Source organism: Myotis myotis, unplaced genomic scaffold (assembly GCF_014108235.1).
Source record: "Myotis myotis isolate mMyoMyo1 unplaced genomic scaffold, mMyoMyo1.p scaffold_m19_p_15, whole genome shotgun sequence".
In the NCBI taxonomy this organism is placed as follows: domain Eukaryota; kingdom Metazoa; phylum Chordata; class Mammalia; order Chiroptera; family Vespertilionidae; genus Myotis; species Myotis myotis.
In genome coordinates this window covers 3,242,836-3,261,507 of record NW_023416319.1, presented here as the reverse complement: position 1 = coordinate 3,261,507, position 18,672 = coordinate 3,242,836, and the positions used below count along the sequence as shown (strand labels likewise).

At 45.6% G+C, this 18,672-nt stretch overlaps 1 protein-coding gene across 3 annotated transcripts in view; it reads right to left on the bottom strand.

Moving 5' to 3' along the window:
• The window catches only part of GLRX3 (glutaredoxin 3), a 28,374-nt gene extending 11,142 nt beyond the window's left edge, over window positions 1-17,232 (bottom strand). For 2 of the 3 annotated variants that reach the window (XM_036335698.1, XM_036335700.1), the window contains exons 1-4: window positions 17,093-17,232; window positions 11,991-12,099; window positions 5,717-5,791; window positions 4,670-4,871 (exon numbers count right to left, since the gene is read on the bottom strand). In XM_036335698.1, the coding sequence (XP_036191591.1) occupies window positions 4,670-4,871; window positions 5,717-5,791; window positions 11,991-12,099; window positions 17,093-17,196 (490 nt within the window). In that variant the 5' untranslated portion in view covers window positions 17,197-17,232. Of the gene's footprint in view, window positions 1-4,669; window positions 4,872-5,716; window positions 5,792-5,951; window positions 6,041-11,990; window positions 12,100-17,092 lie in introns of those variants that run through there. The other variant, XM_036335701.1, reaches the window with a different exon arrangement.
• Between the last annotated feature and the right edge of the window lie 1,440 nt (window positions 17,233-18,672).

The window sequence follows — 18,672 nt, the reverse complement described above, 5'->3', positions numbered from 1 at the left end:
GCAACCATTCCAGTTCTTCATCTTTGCCGCTTCTAAATGGGAGAAATTAAAAAGCAAGTGAATGTGTTCTGTGTCGTCTACAAGGGATACTTCTGCACACCGGGTTTCAAAGCTGCCCCCTCTGTTATTATATACGAACTGTCAATAAACTGAGGGAGCTCTTTCTCATCTGGTGTCATAACTTGGCAGTTTCTTTTTTTAAACTATTTACATTCCCCAAAGTACGTTATGTGATTTTTTTCCCTCCACTGTAGTGACAATCTTATGCTCCATAATTTTATTATATTTAGTGACACATTTTTGTTCCATACTTTTTTGACATCCTTTTCTTAGGATGACATTAGTACTGAAGAATAAGAGTGTGAATATCAGTCTTTTATAAACCTATTGTTCTTGTCTGAAAAGAGGATATTTTTCTTTCTGTAAGCTAATTCTTCCCAAGTGTTTTCAATACTTGCAATTATTTGTAAATAAAACTGAATCATAAAATTCAGTATAAGATTATTTCCAGCCCTGACCAGTGTTCTCAATGGTTAGAGCATCAGCCTGAGCACTGAGGCGTCTCGTGTTCGATTCCCCATCAAGAGCACATACCTGGTTTACAGGTTCAATCCCGGCCCAGGTCAGGGTGCATGCAGGAGGCAACCAATTGATGTGTCTCTCTCTCTTGATGTTTCTCTCTCGTTCTCTCTCCCTCCTCCTTCCCTTCCACTCTCTAAAAAAAGGCAATAGGAAAAATATCCTTCAGTGAGGATTAACAAAAAAAGAAAACAAAGCAAGCAAGCAAACAAAGAAAAGATTATTTCAAGATCAGGCTCTACCTGATGCCATGCAAAAGCACCTTTACTACCCAGATGTGGATGTATTGGTGAGCACCAAACATCTCCCAGCCCACAGCCTACTGACAGCAGCACCAGTACAGGGTGGACAAAAGGGGGTTTACAGCTGTACAGGAAACACCGTGTACGCTTGCATTATTATTTATTAATCATCGTATTATTTTCCATATGAGCAACTGTAAACCTCCTTTTGCCCCCTATATTTATTTGTATAGCATAGAAGCTGCTTTCCTACAACTGAAGTGTTAAGTTCACGTACAGCCTGAAGTAAAACCCTGACTCTGAAATGTTTTCATTCATCTGGGAGTTCATTAGTAAACAGCTAACGGCTGATGGCTGATGGTTATTCTGTTGCCAATATATTAACTCATTTCTACTGTAACCGGCTGAGAAAGAGCTTTATTTTAGCTTCAGGCAATTACATGCAGACCAGAAAGATTGATTGGTAGTGCTTCATTTTTAAGGGTTAAAGTGGCAGACTGGAAATGTTATGCTTAAGGATAAAATAGTAAGAAGGCTTTATTCTAATAACAAAATATTTACACACACTTTAAAGAAAAATGCATGCATGCATGCGCACATGGAGTAAAGATACTTAAAAGTAGAAAACGCATGTTTAACTGCCACAGAATCGCTCTCTACCTGCAGTCATTTCTACCACGACAGACGCCGTGAATAATAAGTCTAACTGCCACATTCCATCACGAACAACAATGAAACCGAAAGAACACTCCTGAACCTTCCATGTTTCTGTGTCTGATTTAAAAAGTAAAACCCAATTAGATGACTCTCACTGCAGGAGAAATGTCTGTTCTGCGGTTCAAATACCTTTCCTTTTGCTACAAGCTTTGTTAACTGAAAGAGATAAAAGAATTCCCAACTAACTTAATGAACCTGCATGTTCGAGGATTTTACATTCTGCTTAAAAGGATGTACAGCTCTGTGCTTCATAAACATCCCCCTAACACACGAGGGCCCTCTGTGTCCCGTCTTCCTAGGATCACAGAATGACAACCTAATCCTGTCGACGGAGCCCCTACCGACATGTCAGGCTCGCAACACACTACGATTCCGCAGACAGAGCCCACGGAAGGTTAGGAAGACAGACGTGAGCCGTGCAGGGCCTGGGCTGAGAACAAGGAGACTCCAGGGCAGACCCGGAAACAGCTCTCAAGGTTCCCTGATACAAAATGGTGTTAACTCCTTCACGTTTTTTCTGATTAACTAAAAGTGAGGTGGGAGCCAGCTAATCAAAAAGCCACGGCATCAAAGGGAGCCATGGTTGTTACTGACGGGAATGCTTTCAAAGTGAACTCAGTGCAAAACACAGAAGTACCAGCCGCCCGAGTCCACACAGCCAATAGCCACAAAGGAGGCTCTGCCCCGCTTCACCTCGGACAGGCTGAGAGAGGAGCAAAACAACTTCCCACCACACAGGCTCAGGAAGGAAGGGGCGAAGGTGGCACACAGTCCTCTAAGAAACGCTGGAAGGTCAAGAGCTTGTGTCGCAGTGCGCACAGAAACGGGCAAGCAACGGAAGCAGAGCTGATGAAGGACGTTAATGGGCAGGCGCATAAAACGTCTCCCAATTCATCCTCAGGTGGGCATTTTATTAGAGAATACCAGCCCCGTGCAATGATCTATTTCCTATATGGGACAGAAAGGCATGTAGCAAAAACCAAACACCAGGAAGTAGAAAAGCCTTTTTAAAATGTAGTTATAGGTACTTGAAATATCGGGGGGGGGGGGGGGGGGGAACAGGGGAGGAATACTCTGTAAAGTATATGAATGTCTAACCATCATGCTGAAAGTAATACAAAACGATACTGAATGTCAAATGCCGCTGAAAAATACATTTTTTAAAAAAAATGTAGTTATAAAAAATAAAATTTGTTAAATCCTTGGTATCTAAAAATCTTTTAATTTCCTAATTAGATCTTGAATATCTGTCTATAATATCGTGTTTTCAGATTGCTCTGAAATGCTTTAAAGCTTCTTTTTTTATTCTAACTTGTTATTTGTACAATCTTCTAAATGCCACTCAGACAGTTAACATAAAAATAGCCATAAATACATCATAAAGGCAGTCTAATGAAGTGAAAGGGAAGCAGAAGGATTACTTCTAAGTGAGCTGAAAGGATCTTCGAGACTGGCTCCCACTCCCACCTCCGTCGAGGAAGAAATGGAGGCACAGGAGGGAGACTGACTTGCACCTCCAGTTGTCAAGGCAGGTGGCAAGGGGCAGAGTTGGGACCACAGCCCCCCTGTCGTGACATCCAGTTGGCCTTCCCCTCCGGTGCCTCAAGCTTGAGCCAGCCCACCTGCCAGTTTCCTTAGGTTCTCATCCAGCACAGATGAGGAGAATGCTACTGTTCAATCCCAGAGAGGAGAACATTCTATTGGTTTTTCTGTAGGTTCACCCAGTCTAACCTGTCACACAGGTTCACCCACATTTTGCAGCCAGTTCTGCAGCAATGCAGACTTCCAGTGACTGGGCTGGTGTTCTAAGTCCTGTTATTGTCACCACATAAAGTGCCAGAAATGAGTTTCATGCCTGATGGCAGAGGGTAAACCAGGGCACCCTCCACTGAAAACAAAGCACCTCCCAGAGACTGCCCGAGGCCGCTGCAGCTAGCTTGGGGACAGATGGGGACAGAACACGTTGGCTTCAGTACATACGCAGCAGGCCACCTGATATGTGGATGTTGGCAAGGGAATTGTTCAAGTAGAACCGAGAGATAAAGAAATGATTTTCTTGTATCTTTTTAGGATAGAATTCATCATGAAACCTTATTTTTCAACTAGACGTTTTCATAATTTAATATGTAATTTGCTAACCACATAGGGAAGAATTTACAATTGAATTTATTTGGAAGCTTGGCTATTTTCATGGTCACTTTAGACAGCCAGTAATCCTACCAACAGCACCCACCTAACGAAGTCCCTCCTATGCAGTTGAAACCAATACTCGGATTCTCAGCAGAGCATCAAAAGGCATTAAATGCTCAATTATGCAGCATCACTGCTCTGTGAGGCACAGTACAAAGAAAACAACAGAAGCCCCATACCAGAGGCGTCAAATAACTGTAAAACTTACTTAAGGACAGAATCACAAGCAGCTATGAGGTTCAGAAAATAAGAGTGGCTGTAAGACACAGAATTAGAAATCTTTAAATTAGCAGAAGCTAAAAATCAGAAGTGACAGCAGTGGGTAACACAGTCACTAGGTGCGGGAGACAAGGCGGGCAGCAGCGGGTAATACAGTCACTAGGTGCGGGAGGCAAGGCGGGCAGCAGTGGGTAATACAGTCACTAGGTGCGGGAGGCAAGGCGGGCAGCAGCGGCAGGGCACACATGGGGGCGCTGGCAGAGCTCAGTGAGCTGTGAACGGCTACATCTGGAGGAGGTGGGCAAAGGGGGTGCCAGGGCGGAGAGGGCGGCTGTTAACAGCAAAGGTAACGGAACAGGCAGGAAGCCATTCAGGGGACCGGCAATGTGCAGTCGGAAGCTGATCCCAGCTCCACAACCAGGAGACAGGCCCTGGGCACGCTGCCCTCACACCTTTGGGTACTTACGCAAGCAACAACAATCCCGAATTAGATGACTTCTAAGATGCCTTCTGGTTCCAATATCCTGAGTCTCTAATGCAAACTAATTCATATGACCCAAGTAATTACCTAACCCCACTGGGAACTGGAACCTTCCTGACTTTCTGGAGGTATGTGAACCCAAGCACAGGAGGATGGCACAGCTTGAAAATAGCGTGGGCACCTCGCTGACCCATCCTGGTGAAGGCCCCTTTGTTACAGGATCTGAACAGCAGCGTCTTACCACAGCGCGGCTCCTGCGGAGTCCCTTTCATAAACAGCATGCAGGGGGCAGCATGAATTAATTTCTTCAGGCGAAGGTTGAGGTCTTCTTTGGGGTGCTCACTACCACTGGGTGGGAAGGAGCCCACAGATGCATGTCGCTGAACTTTTTTGGTCAACTCTGGGGCATGTGCACCATCTAATTGGTCAATTTTCTGAGAATTCTAAAGTTAAAAAACTCATTTAGTATGTGAGGCATTCCTCCGTCACCTCTATATTTTAGGCTCCAAAATTATAACAATTATGAATCCATAGTTCTAGCCAATTTTTAAAGGGGTCAACACTATTACTGGAAAACTTTTTAGAAATCTGACTACCAATTGCCTGCAATGCATCTCAATTTTAGAAACAACTAATTGTTCTTTTTTTTCTTTCTTCCCTTTTTGGGAACATACTAGGAAAGCATCTGTAAATTTTCAAATGTCAAATCCCTTCAAGTAGTTGATGTTTTTCAAGACTGCGGTACAAAAATTTCTGACACATTTACATTTTCATGAGACTCACTGGGCTGGCTGTAAACATCACCACATCTCAAACTCAAGCCAGACCAGTCTCACCTAAAACAGAAAGATTTCCCCACTCTGGCTGGGATGCGTCCTTTACTTTAAGTATAAAGGAGGCATCTGGGACTGAGGTAACACCCAGGGGATCCTAAGGACAGATCTGCATGGCTTCATAAAGGAAACATTCATCAAACCAGGGCCAGCCCGCGGTTTCATTCCGTCCACACCGCCCTAGCAACCAACTTCTGGCCCAGCGCCAAAAACAGTGGGCCTACAGCGTGTATCTGAATTGCTCTCAAGAAGCTCCAGTTCTGGTTGCTGGACCTCCAAGCCATGTCACTTTTCCAGGACCCCCAGGACAAGCAACACTGAGACTACGAGAAGGGACAAAGCCAGGAACAACCCAATGGGAATGTTCAGGGGTCAGGGGAGAGGGTAAAGAAACCAAAACAGAAACCCCCCGGCCCAGGGCAGAGGAGCCCCTCTTGTGTCAGCTTTATCCTTACCTTGAAAAACAGAAACGTGGGAACAGAACTAATTTCATATTTTTCAGATACTTCAGGAACAGCTTCGGCTTCCAACTTTAAAATAAGAGAATTTAAGCTTGATTATAAAAGGGTTCTTTTTGACAACTTCAATATGTAAATCAGTTTCACATGCATTATTCCTTCTAGTAGTTGACGTTTTTTAAAGAGTGTAGTACAAAAGTTTATGACACATTTACATTTAAATGAGACTCACTGGGCTGGCATGTCATCCACTGAGTCTGCGGTGTCAAAACAGGTTCAGAGGTTTTTATTTTGTTGCACATTTCAAAAGATGCCTGGAGGCTGTGAATAAAATTTTTGGTGCACTAGTGACCTAGTAAATTTTCAATCATATGCAGCTACTACTATATTGAAATCCATAAATCACTGACCCCAGTTATGTCATGATTACAGTGCTTATTTTCTGCCCACAGCAATTCTTGCTGTTTGCTCTATTGACTAATTTCAAGAGGCAGTACATCATGACTGACAGTTGCAGCCTTCTGCAAATTATGAAGCAAAAAGGAGTATTTCTTCAATAAACTATTGATGTCTGATAAATTTTACTTTTAACTCCTGCAAGGCTGCTGGGCACGAAGCAGATACCTTGCAGCTTCCTGGCTTCGGGTATCTGCGCCCATCTGAGTGCCTGTGAAATGAGATGTGCACGCTGTGTCATAGTTCCCCTCAACAAGACACCGTGTGATAGCTGACGCACGAATCTGAAACACATTAAGTCACACAATCTCCCAATAATTAAACACAATTACTATAAGCTATTATGTAAGACTTTAAAAAACAGTGCACTTTGAGAAAAACTGAGATATATTGCATCTTTCCCTCATAGGACTGTCAATGCAATATAAACTTTTTAAAACCAATAAAAACCTGTATTTACATTATACCTGTAGGAAATAAAATTTATTGATAAATTACATTGTTAAAAGTTTTTAAAATATAACTACTGCATTTTTCCGAGAGTGAAAGATTTCCACTGGGCTTGAAACACTATTTTTAGCTGGAGCTTTAACCAATCCAGCATATCTACGCAAATGAACCTTGACATGGAGGAGGCACAACCATTTATCTTTGGTTTGATTCTCCCACCTCATATGCTCTTGGGTGCTCTTTTACTACCTTAATTCTGTTTTTTCTCTAGAACACCCTTTTGAAACAATATTTTTAATTATTTTCATTTTTAAATGTGTTTATGAGAAAAACTATATACACTTTAAATCAACATCAGCTGTCCAATAACAGCGAAAAAAGAACAAAGAGAAGACTAAGCAATGGGAGGCAACTCTAGGACAGACTCTAAAGTTGTGGACACATCTGTGCTGCTTTTCCCACAATTCCGCAGTCAGACCAGAGAGGAGCACACAAGGTGACCACAAAGGCAGTTCATTATCTTTTGTCTTTCGACTGAGATCTGTGGCGTGCCCACCACACACTGGGCACTGGGCATTGAGCTAGGCCAGTGATGGTGAACCTATGACACGCGATGACACAGTGATGGTGAACCTATGACATGGTGTCACCTCTGACACGCGAACTCATTTTTTTGGTTGATTTTTCTTTGTTAAATGGCATTTAAATATATAAAATAAATATCAAAAATGTCTTTGTTTTACTATGGTTGCAAATATCAAACAATTTCTATATGTGACACGGCACCAGAGTTAAGTTAGGGTTTTTCAAAATGCTGACACGCCGAGCTCAAAAGGTTCGCCATCACTGAGCTAGGCTCACCAGATCCCCATCTGTGGTACGACTGGATTCTAACAGAAAAGTAAAATCCATAAAAGAGCTACACTAAGTAGAAACAAGATAATGTGGTCTTAACCCAGAACATGCATAAAACCAGAGTCTTGGATGCTTTTAAAAGTGGTCTCTTCTCACAGTCGTGGGTCCCAGTAGGGTCCCTACTGACCACTCTTCTGGGAAGCAAATAAGCCTCTAACATCCTGCTGAAGCCAGATCACTACGTGTGCCTCTCCACTAGGAGCCCCAGAGACCAATCCTACAAAGACAAAGGCAATGGCGACAGGCAAATCCTGCTGAGCATGGGCCAGGAGTCCCAGTGAAGGACAGCCACTCTCCAGGCGGCAAGGGCAGCTGAAGTTCAAAAACCTTTGCAGCACTAAAATTCTTTGGAAATATTTTGGTTGAATGTAAAACATGAGTTACAATAATGAAAATGGAAACTAAATATATAAATATTTAATAATGATCTACATTCAGAAGAAACCAAAGATATCCTTGATGGATAATAGATATCTTTCATGGAAGACCTACCCTGTGTCACAAGTCATGACAGCCCTCTACATAAGCGTGCCCAGTCTACTTACAACCTGGACAGGTATGCAGCATGGCATCTCAACTTTACAGGAGGCTGGGTACAGGGTAACTTGTCCAAAGACACACAGTTAATAAGCAGCTGAGCTCAGAAAGGATATAAAAATGCCACTGGTGGCAATGAGGCTGCAAGGTTGAGGAGGGAACGTTTAAACCTACACTCAGGGACATTTTGTTAAACCTCAAACAGAGGTTTCTTTCTACTCATGGCATGTTGACAGTACAGGGAACTTTTCAAAATCAAATTCTTTGTCAGACAGTCAGATATAAATTTCAAAATAGATATTTAAATTAACATTTTTGATGCCTTTTTAAAGATTTTTGCCAAACTTAGTGAGTGCAGTAACAGCTAATAAACTATATTCATTGGGTTTCTTTTATTACCACAACAACATAGATAACAACTAGGATATTCTTAAGATTTAACAATTCTACTAGAATTATCTGAGGAGCATTTTTAGAGTTCCTAAAAAATAAATTCTACTATGATAAGATGCCAAGTAAACTGGTGAATATCCTCCGACAGAAAAGCAGGAATTCAGTTGGTACCTAGCTGCACAGCCACTTGGTGACCTGGAGACTGCCCTGTGTTATCTGCTTACACCAACTGCACAGACATAGAGAATTAAACAGTGCAGGCTCCAGAGATGATCTATACTGACTGTTAAGAGCTTCCAAAATTAAACAACGTGAGCTGTATCTTTAAGATGGTTGCACATTTAAGAATAAATCAAACTATAAATTTTCCTATTTTTTTAAATCAGAAAATAAAATGTCTGTATATTAACTCCTTCTGTACCCTTGGTTTTACATCATGAAGTTACAATGAACATAAATGCAAGTACAGCAGCTACTATACAAACAAGATTAATGCTAAATGAAATGCAACAGTAGGAAATCTCACCAACCAGGTGGCTGATGAGTCTGACTTGGAGAATTTTTGTACCCAAGTGCACTGCATAGTAACCACAGCCCAGCAGCCATCAGTGTATGTACTAAACTTGGGGGGGCGGAGAGGGAGGCTGGCATGGGAGGTGGGAGCCACCTGCACAAAGGAAAGCAATTAAGAAATGGCAGGGTACAGGCTCCCACCTCAGGCACCCATCATCTCGTTCAGAAACCAATCAAAACAGGAGTTAAAAATGTTCCCTGACTAATAGTCCAACCAACGGCACAGACTAAGTTCAGAGGTCCTCCCCCCAAAAAAGGCCACAGGGGTCCATGGGAACGACTTCATATAAAATGGTTTGTATAAATCGTTATGTTAGACACCTTAAATATAGACCATTTTTATTTTTTAAAATAAAATATATAAAATATCAAAAATTGCCATGCCTATAAAAAACATGGATTTGATTTGGACTTTGAATATGACTAGGGGAACCCAATTTGTTCATCACCTAAAAAACTTTGTATAATTCTTCTTCCCATCTTCTCTACCAGGCACTTCATCTTCAAAGATTTTATCTACCCAACAATTGATTAAATGATAAATATGTATTCCCATTTTTGTTAGTGCTAGCAAACCAACTTTACATAATTTGAAAAGCAAAGGCATTTGACATTTTAATGAACGTTTTAATTTTATTCTGAATAAAAATAGATTTCTATGAGGCTTAGCAATAGAAATAACTCATGCATCACCTCAAAGCCCTTGTAGGTCAGATCCTGAGAACCTCAGGATCTGACCAAACCTGGTGGCCGATCCAGGCGAGTGGACCACCATGGACATAAACATGGAGCCAGGAGGACCTGCGTGCCCTGCATCATCACCACACAGCAGTCCAGGAAACGAGGCCTCCATAATGGGAAAGCCTTGCCTTTCAGCCACCTATTCCAGTGAGCAAAACATGGACCAAAAAAGCATGCTAACTTTTCTCAGGTATATTTTACCATTATCTATAAAATAAGAAATTATTGGTGGTCACAAAATTTTACGTCGAACTACTAAAAATATCAAGTTTAAGAGAACCTACATAATGATTCTGTAAATCTAAGTCACAGAATGGACTAATCTCCGTATTTCACATGTCAAAAATGCCAAACTACTGCAGTCATTAAAAAAGACTAAGAAATCAAATGAAAAGACACAGAGGTAACAGAACATCAGTTTCCATAGCCCGGAAGTTTCAAAAAGCTCTCCACAAGCCAGCTGTTTCAGAAGGAGCCACATGCCTCTCTTACTAGGAAATGCCCATAGAGCTCGCCAATCTCCTTTCTCATCTGCTCACTAGGGTTCAGCCACTGCAGCCTTTTAAGCAATCCACCTCACAAGCTCCATGCAAACTGCCTCCGCCCTCCCTGATGTCCGTGAAAGAAAACCCGTGCTGGAGAGGGAGCGACCGTCCACACTGTCACCGCCTGGGAACGGCAGACGCAGCCGGCTCAGGTACCTCCGGCAGATAAGGGCTTCCCGACCTTGGCTTGCTGAGACACTCAAGCACTTGAACAACTTAAAGACTCACTGCCAAGTCTGGTACCAATGTGAGAAGTAACTGTATCGTCACTTTAAATAAATCATTCCGATGGCAGCCAGGAACAATGTGCTACCTACACCAGTAACATTATACATATAAAAGCAGGCTTACAACAATTACCATCACCTTGATTAATCTTATGATTGAAATGTTTAATCATTCATTTCACTTGTAATCCTTATCTTTTATCACTGACCAAACATGCAGTTTTAATGTTCCCTTCCATTATTTATATTGGACATTTTAGGGTGACATCCTAAGGTTACATTACACATTTCATTGGAATTTTAAATAAGTGCTTAAATTTTAAAAAGCTAGCCATTATATTCACGCTTGCTCTATCTGCATAAAGAAGGATTCATACAAAATTAATGCAAGCAGTTACTTATGGGGGGACAACAGGACCGATGGGAAGGCGTGTGATGAGCCTGCTCAACACAGCTTTTCAGTTTTGATTTTTGAGCCACCTAACTGCAACACCTATTCAGAGCACACGTATCTATAGAGAAACTCTGATAAATTATACACCTGCTGTACAAATGAATTAGCCTGTCCGAATTCTGTTTTCAATTTATATATCCACTGGCATACAAACCCAGCTGATGTCATTTTTAACTCTATGTACAGGTATACTTGTCAACATGTCTTATGAACTAATAAATTCTGGTTTTAAGAAATAAGGCTTTGGTTTCTTAGTTTGTTTTAAATCCTAAAGATCCAGGCTTCTGAATATAGGGTGTGCCTTCCTTCCCAATAATTCATTTCTAAGACTCTCAACTCATATGCTAGCCTTTTGTCTAAACCAGTACTAAGTCCTGAATGATATTATGTGTGCTAAACCAAGTGAGCCACAATTATCACTTTCCTACTACTTACCCATCCAAGAGATACTGCAAAGATACAGCATGTAAAACTCAGTACAAACACAGAAAGCAAGAAAGAGACCGGCTTCCTTTGTCCTCTGCTTCCTGAGAAGTCAGAAAAACCTTCGGTGTCTCCTGCAGGTCTGCCAATCCCAGAGAGCGACTCTTTCAACCCCCAGGTTCCCAGCACCTGGGATGCCCTTTCTTCAATCACTTTCCACACCACACCTACCTGTTCCATGAAATGTGTCTGCTAATACTTTCCCTTTATTAAAATCACAATGATCCACAGTGAATGATCTAGTCTGCTTTTGCTCACAGGCATCTCCCCGTGGCCCATCCTGCTCGGTATTGGTCCTGTCCGCCCCCACACACATGTAGGCAAAGTGTGGTGAGTTTTACACGCCTGATACTAGAGAGATGCAAAACTATTTTAAGATTTTTAAGAATAGTTTACTACAAAAATAACAGATTCCAACCTCAATTATAAGCATGTGGAATTCCTTTCACATTAGTTCATATAAACTCCTAAAAGACAGGACGCGGAGCACGAAATACCTTCACAAACGAAACCTGGGGGTGCTCTTTGGCCAGCTCTGCCATCACGTCGTTCATCTGCGCACACTGCGGAGCCCATGGCGCCCAAAAATGGACCACAACGAGGGATCTGTAAGTAAGTGAAATGCCGTTTTAAGGAGACGGTATCTTTAGAAATAAGCAGATACTGATATAGATTCAGGTCTTCCCCAGTTACGAGGATGGCCTGAGTCTTTTTGTTCTGTTAGAATTTCATTGTATTAAACAGACTAAGATAGAAGGACTTGCAAGGTCTTGGGAATCTTCCAGGTGAATTTTCAAGTTAATGATTTTTCTTAGTCAATACTTAGCTCCCACGAAGTGGTTCTGAATATTCCTCCACCTTAACCAAGAGGATGGAAGTCACCTACACGTTCTGGCCCTTAGGGCAGGTGCAGACCAGACTTCTGTAGCTGACGCACCATGTTCGTAAAAAACGGCTGCAGAAGCAGGATTACTGTTAATGAGAGTCTTTACCTTTCCAAACACAGAACTATGATGAAGGGGCATAATGTAACCATAGAAACAGGAATAAAATACTGAAAATGAAAGCACGCAAGCAGCAAACATGGAAAAAATTGAACTGCTTTTTACAAAGACATACTTTTTATATTATACTACAAAGATTGTCTAAAAAGTGATAGTATGAAAACAGAATAGATTAATAAACTGTTGATGAAATTCTTAGGAATCTCTGTATGTATCTATCAACTACTCCCATATAAAATTATCTTGCCAAAGATATCTTTAAGTCTATCTTCATAGCCAACTGAAAAACCCTACAGTTTTATAGAATTCTAAGCTCAAATATAATCCCCCAACAAAAAAAAACCCACGAAGAAACAAACAAACAAAAAAGATCTGAAAATTCAGGAAGAAAACAAGTTTTAAATGTTACATGGAGAGGAACCTGTGGGCAAGGAAAATAATACAGTGAATTATTTAAAGTGAATTGGGTGAGAAGGAGCCCGCCACCCAGTGTCGGGAGAACGGAAGCAGAGGGAGGCACTGGGGTGCCAGAGGCGGGAGGGGCAGGAGTTGGTGACAGTGGAGGCACAGCCTGGAGCTGACTCGAGTGTCTGGCCGAGTGCAGATCCTGGGACAGAAGCTGCCAACCTGAGAGGAAAGGGAGCCTAATGCTGTTTGTGATGTGATGGTCTGGCGCCCAGGAAAGAAGTCTGCACTTGACCTGCAGACCCGGGAAGAAACAGTCAGTGCTGGCCCCGTGCGCAGCCACGCAGAGGGACAGAGGCCAGGCCAGAGGCTCCGGCTCCTCCACGCTAAGCTGCAGGGCAGGGGGCGGAGACGGCGCCCAGGTAGTGGCCAAGGTACCGGACGGTTAGAGGGCCACCCAGAGCCAAGAAGGAAGAGGTGACAGCCATCAACTCAGCAGGAAGGACAGCCAGCAATGGGGAGGGATTCCAGTGGCAGCAGGGCCGGTCCCACGGCAGCGTCGTGGGGACTGAGGAGGAGGAAAGGCAGACTGCTAGAACTCCGCTCTTATGAGATCTGGCTGTAAACAAAGAATGAGGCGGAGGCAAAGACAGGGTGAAGGAATGGGCTGTTTCTTAAATATATTTTTACTGATTTCAGTGAGGAAGGGAGAGGGAGAGAGAAACATCAATGATGAGAGAGAATCACCTATTGCAGGGGTGGGCAAACTTTTTGACTCGAGGGCCACAATGGGTTCTTAAACTGGACCGGAGGGCCGGAACAAAAGCATGGATGGAGTGTTTGTGTGAACTAATATAAATTCAAAGTAAACACCATTACATAAAAGGGTACGGTCTTTTTTTTTTTTTTAGTTTTATTCATTTCAAACGGGCCGGATCGGGCCCGCGGGCCGTAGTTTGCCCACGGCTGACCTATTGGCTGTCTCCTGCACGTCCCACACTGGGGACCGAGCCCACAACCCAGACCTGTGCCCTGACCGAGAATCAAACCGTGACCTCCTGGTTCATAGGTTGACGCTCAACCACTGAGCCACACCGGCCAGGCAGGAATGGGTTTTATTAATACAAGAAAGCCTGGACGGTTTATTTTGTGAGTGGACACAGGGAGAAGCTGAAGAAGACCACGGGGTTGAGTGTGCGAGGCCGCAGAGGCGGCAGGGGAGCGAGATCTAGAGGAATCCACCTTGAGAGGAGGGACTGTCTCCCCTGGGCCAGAAGCAGAGGCATGGAGAATGGGTGAAGCCACAAACAAATGTGTAAGTGCTGAGGGAGGGACAGTAGAAGGAGAGCTCGGGAGATGCTCTGCAAGTCCCGTTATCCCAGGTAAGAAGCAAGGTCATTGCTGACACCAAGGAAACCGGCGGGCAGGGGGCAGAGAGAGGACGGACGCTGAGGGGAGAGCTACAGTAAGGAGAGCAGGAGGCTCTCCAGGAAGACCCACCCAAGGTGGGAAGGACACACTAAGTGAGGGCCCAACCAGTGCGTTACCATTGTATCAGCAGAGGGGGAAGCGGCAGGTGCAAGTAGAGGCCTCAGGGTTTGGGCCAGAGACGCTGTGTCCTCCAGCACTGCCTCCTCCGCCTCTGGGACAGCAGCTAGGCTGCGGTTCCGTCTTCCTTGCAGCTGCTTGGGTCTGAGTTCTGGCTGCTGGCATGCAGGCCAGAAGTGATCTATCTGGCCCCTCAGAACCCTCCCATATGAGCCTCTGCAGAGGATAAGGGGGCCTGAGCCCCAAGACCTAAGGCGTAGGGAGATGAGAAGCGAACCCCCACAAAAACCCATGCAAGAATGTTCACAGTGGCCTTGGACATAAAGGCCAAATCCTGGAAAGAACTCAAAGTGCACAAATTGGAGAACCTGTAAAATTCATCCAATGGACTACTACTCAGCAATAAAAAAGAACCAGCTATGGAGACATTCAACAAGGATGAACCTCAGAAACATACTGAGCAGAACAAGACACAGGCCAGGGAGGTGTGTGACTCCATTCACAGCAGAGTCCACTTTCCGGGGCTCTGTCCTTGTTTTAAATGGTTACTTGTGTGTACCCACCCAACTGCCAAATTCATCGCACCTAACAAGATCTGGGCATTTCATTATAGTAAGTTAATATCTCAACTTCTAACTAAGTTGAAAAAAGATTTTAAGATCATAGTATCTATAATAATAAAAGAATAATATGCTAATTAGACCGGAGGGCCTTCTGACAAAGCCAGGGCTGAGAGGGAAGCCTGGGTCCCGGGTGCCTGCGGGCGATCAGAGGGAAGCCCGTGCTGGCAGTGGGGGGCGGGGGAGAAAAGCCTACTCTTGCACGATTTTCATGCATCGGACCTCTAGTTCAATGATAAAAAGGATAAAGTGAAATATCCTGCTGGGTAAAATTAAACTGGAACCTTTCAGAAATTTCTTACACTTTCAAGTCTCTATCCTAAGAACACAATTCAAGAGACAAAGGTATATGTATACAAATACTTCCCTATTATTTCACATAGCAAGTAACTGTAAAAACATACTGCCCAGCCCTGGCTGGCGTACTAAGTCAGGGGTGGGCAAACTTTTTGACTCGTGGACCACAATGGGTTCTTAAACTGGACCGGAGGGCCGGAACAAAAGCATGGATGGAGTGTTTGTGTGAACTAATATAAATTCAGAGTAAACATCATTACATAAAAGGGTACGGTCTTCTTTTTTTTAGTTTTATTCATTTCAAACGGGCCGGATCCGGCCCGCGGGCCTAGTTTGCCCACGGCTGTACTAGGTAGAGCATCAGCCCTTGCTCTCAGGTTCAATTCCTGGTCAAGGGCATGTACCTGGGTTGCCGGTTCACTCTCAGCCCATGGTCCCATGATCGAGGAGGGTTCAGGTGACAGCCAGTCAATGTGTCTCTCTCACATCAATGCTCCTCTCCCTCCCTCCCTCCTTCCCTCCCTTCCTTCCTTTCTCTCTCTCTCTCTCTCTCTGAAAAGCAATGGAAAAAGTATCCTCAGATAAGGATTAACAAACAAATATATGTATATATACATATATATGCATATATATGGTCCAACAATATAGGTTTGAATAGTCATATAGCAAAATAAAGCCATTAAGATATGTTAACTTTACCAAAGAATTTTTAATCACATGGGATATGATTCTACTTTTTCAAAATTAAAATAGGCTACCAACCTTTTTTAAAAAAATATTTTCACTGATTTTTAGAGAGAGAGAGAGAGAGAGAGAGAGAGGGAGGAAGGGAGAGGGAGTAAGAGAAACAGCCATGTAAGAGCAGAACACGGATGGATACAGGGGCTGCCTCCCCCACAACCCTAGCCAGGGGGTCAAGCCTGGCCCGGCATGTGCCCTTTTGGTGCACCGGACGCTGCCCTACTGAGCCACACGGGCCAAGTCCATAGCCTGTCCAGCCTGTGAGCTGCCCGCCGGCACCGCAGCAAGAAGGGCCGGCGCCGAGCGCTCCCGCGTGCTGGGTAGCGCGTGTGCCACCTCCGCTCATCCCCCGGCCCCGAGCGGGGCCCTGGCCCAACCCGGCTCGCGGTGGGGAAACTGAGGCCGGGTCTGAAACGTGCCCGGGATTCGCCGGCCACCGACGCTGAAGCTCGCTCCCCGGCCACCCACCGTCTCCCCGCCCGGAACCTCCCAGGCCGGGGACGGAGGACCCCGCCACCCTTCCAGACCGGGCAGTATCGCCGCGGGGCCCGCGAGCGCACCCGCAAGCCCTGCCCGGGGGCACTCGGACAGGCCGGGTCCCTATGTCCCCAACGCGGCCTCGGGGCCGCCCTGGGAGTGTCCTTCCCCCGGGCGGCAGGCGCCCCCGCAGCCCGGACCCCGGCGGGCCTTCCCTCACCGCGGGCGGCGCCGCCGCAGAGGGGTCTCCGCGCCCCTCCCGCTCCCGGCTCGGTCACCGCGTCGCCGCGTCCGGGGGCTGGGGCCGGGCGGGCAGGAGGGGACCCGGGCCTGCGAGCGCCCGGCGGGCCGGGGTCTGGCCCGGGATCTGGGGTCGGGCCCCGCTCCTCCGCCGGCGGCGGGAGCCATGGCCCGGGGCCCGCGCCCGCCACTCCGCCCAGGCCGGGCCGAGCCGTTCCGCCCGCCGCGGCCGCGACCCTCACCCCGGCCGCCCGTCGCCCCGCTCACTTGGCTTTGAGGTGCAGCAGCTCCTCAAACTGCTGGGGTGAGCCGACCTCCACTACCGCCGCCGCCGCCGCCGCCGCCGCCGCCCCAACCGCCCCCGCCGCCATGCTGCCGCCGCCAGACAGGAGCAATCGAGCGCGGGAGGGGGCGTGGCCTACGGCGGCTCGCGCAGAGGCTCCGCCCAGGCCCCGCCCTGCCCCAGGCCTGCGCAGGCGCCATCCCGGACGGGCCGCCGGGGCGGGGCTTACGGCCGCCCCCGCTCCGGAGCCGAGGGCAGCTGCGGGGGGCGCTCTGGGCGGGGAAAGGGTGTGCGCGTGATGTGAGTGTGAGCGCAGTCGCTTGTACTAATTGCACGTGATACGCCGAAATCTCCATCTAAATCTTAACCTAAAACTACACCGAAAAGGATTGGCGTGAAAGGTCAGGAAAAGGGAGGGTGCTCGTCTCGGAACCTCAGCACTGACCGTGGACTGCGAACTAGGGCCTGGGGGACCCCAACCCGCGCCACCGGGTGTCCGGCCCCCTGCGCCCAAGGGTGCAGTGACCCAAAGTGGCCTTTGGGAGCTGAACTAGGTGTGCCTCACTGAGAAACAGATGTTACTGAAAACGGTAAATGACAGTATTTATAATGCAACAGGAGAGCGATGTTTGGTATTCTGACTGCTGGTCGATACACAAACCTAAACACGTGATAAGATGTTTAAACATGGAACCAAGTGCACACATGTACGGGGAAAGCAGGGGAGGTCTGGACAAGATGGGCGGACAGTAGGAGTGTCAGCATCCTGTTTGTGAAACTGCACCACAGTTTGCAAGATGCCTTTGGAGAAGGTGTACCCAGGATTTCTCTGTGTCACTTCTTACACCTGCATATGACTACAATTATTTTAAAATAAAAAAGTTTAATTTTTTTAAATTGATTTGAGAGAGAAACATCGATTTGTTGTTCCACTTATGCATTCATTGGTGGAATATATATTTTTTTTAATTGATTTTTTACAGAGAGGAAGGGAGAGGGATAGAGAGTTAGAAACATTAATCAGCTGCCTCCTGCACACCCCCCACTGGAGATGCCCTTGACCGGAATCCGAACCTGGGACCCTTCAGTCTGACTACGCTCTATCCACTGAGCCAAACCGGTTAGGGCTCATTGGTTGATTCTTGTATGTGCCCTGACCAGATATCAACCCCCCAACCTTGGTTTATCAGGACAACACTCTAGCCAACTGAGCTACCCAGCCAGGGCCAAAAGGTTAGTTAAAAAAAAAAAAAGGTAAATAAAGCCTAGAGATAACCATGGGAAAAATGCAATCAGAAAGGGGAAAACAGCATGTTGCAAAACAGGGTTATATGCCAATAACCATTTTGCAGCAGAACTACATGTAAATAAAATGCATAAGTATATATAACTGAATATAGCATTTAAAAAGGTCTTCAGCCTGGTTCAATGATTAGAGCATCTGTCTGCACACCGAAAGGGTCTTGGGTTCGATTCCTGGTCAAGAGCACATACCTGAGATGTGGATTCACTCCCTGCCCCGGTGGGGGTGCGTGGGGGAGGCAATCAGTTGATGTGTCTCTCA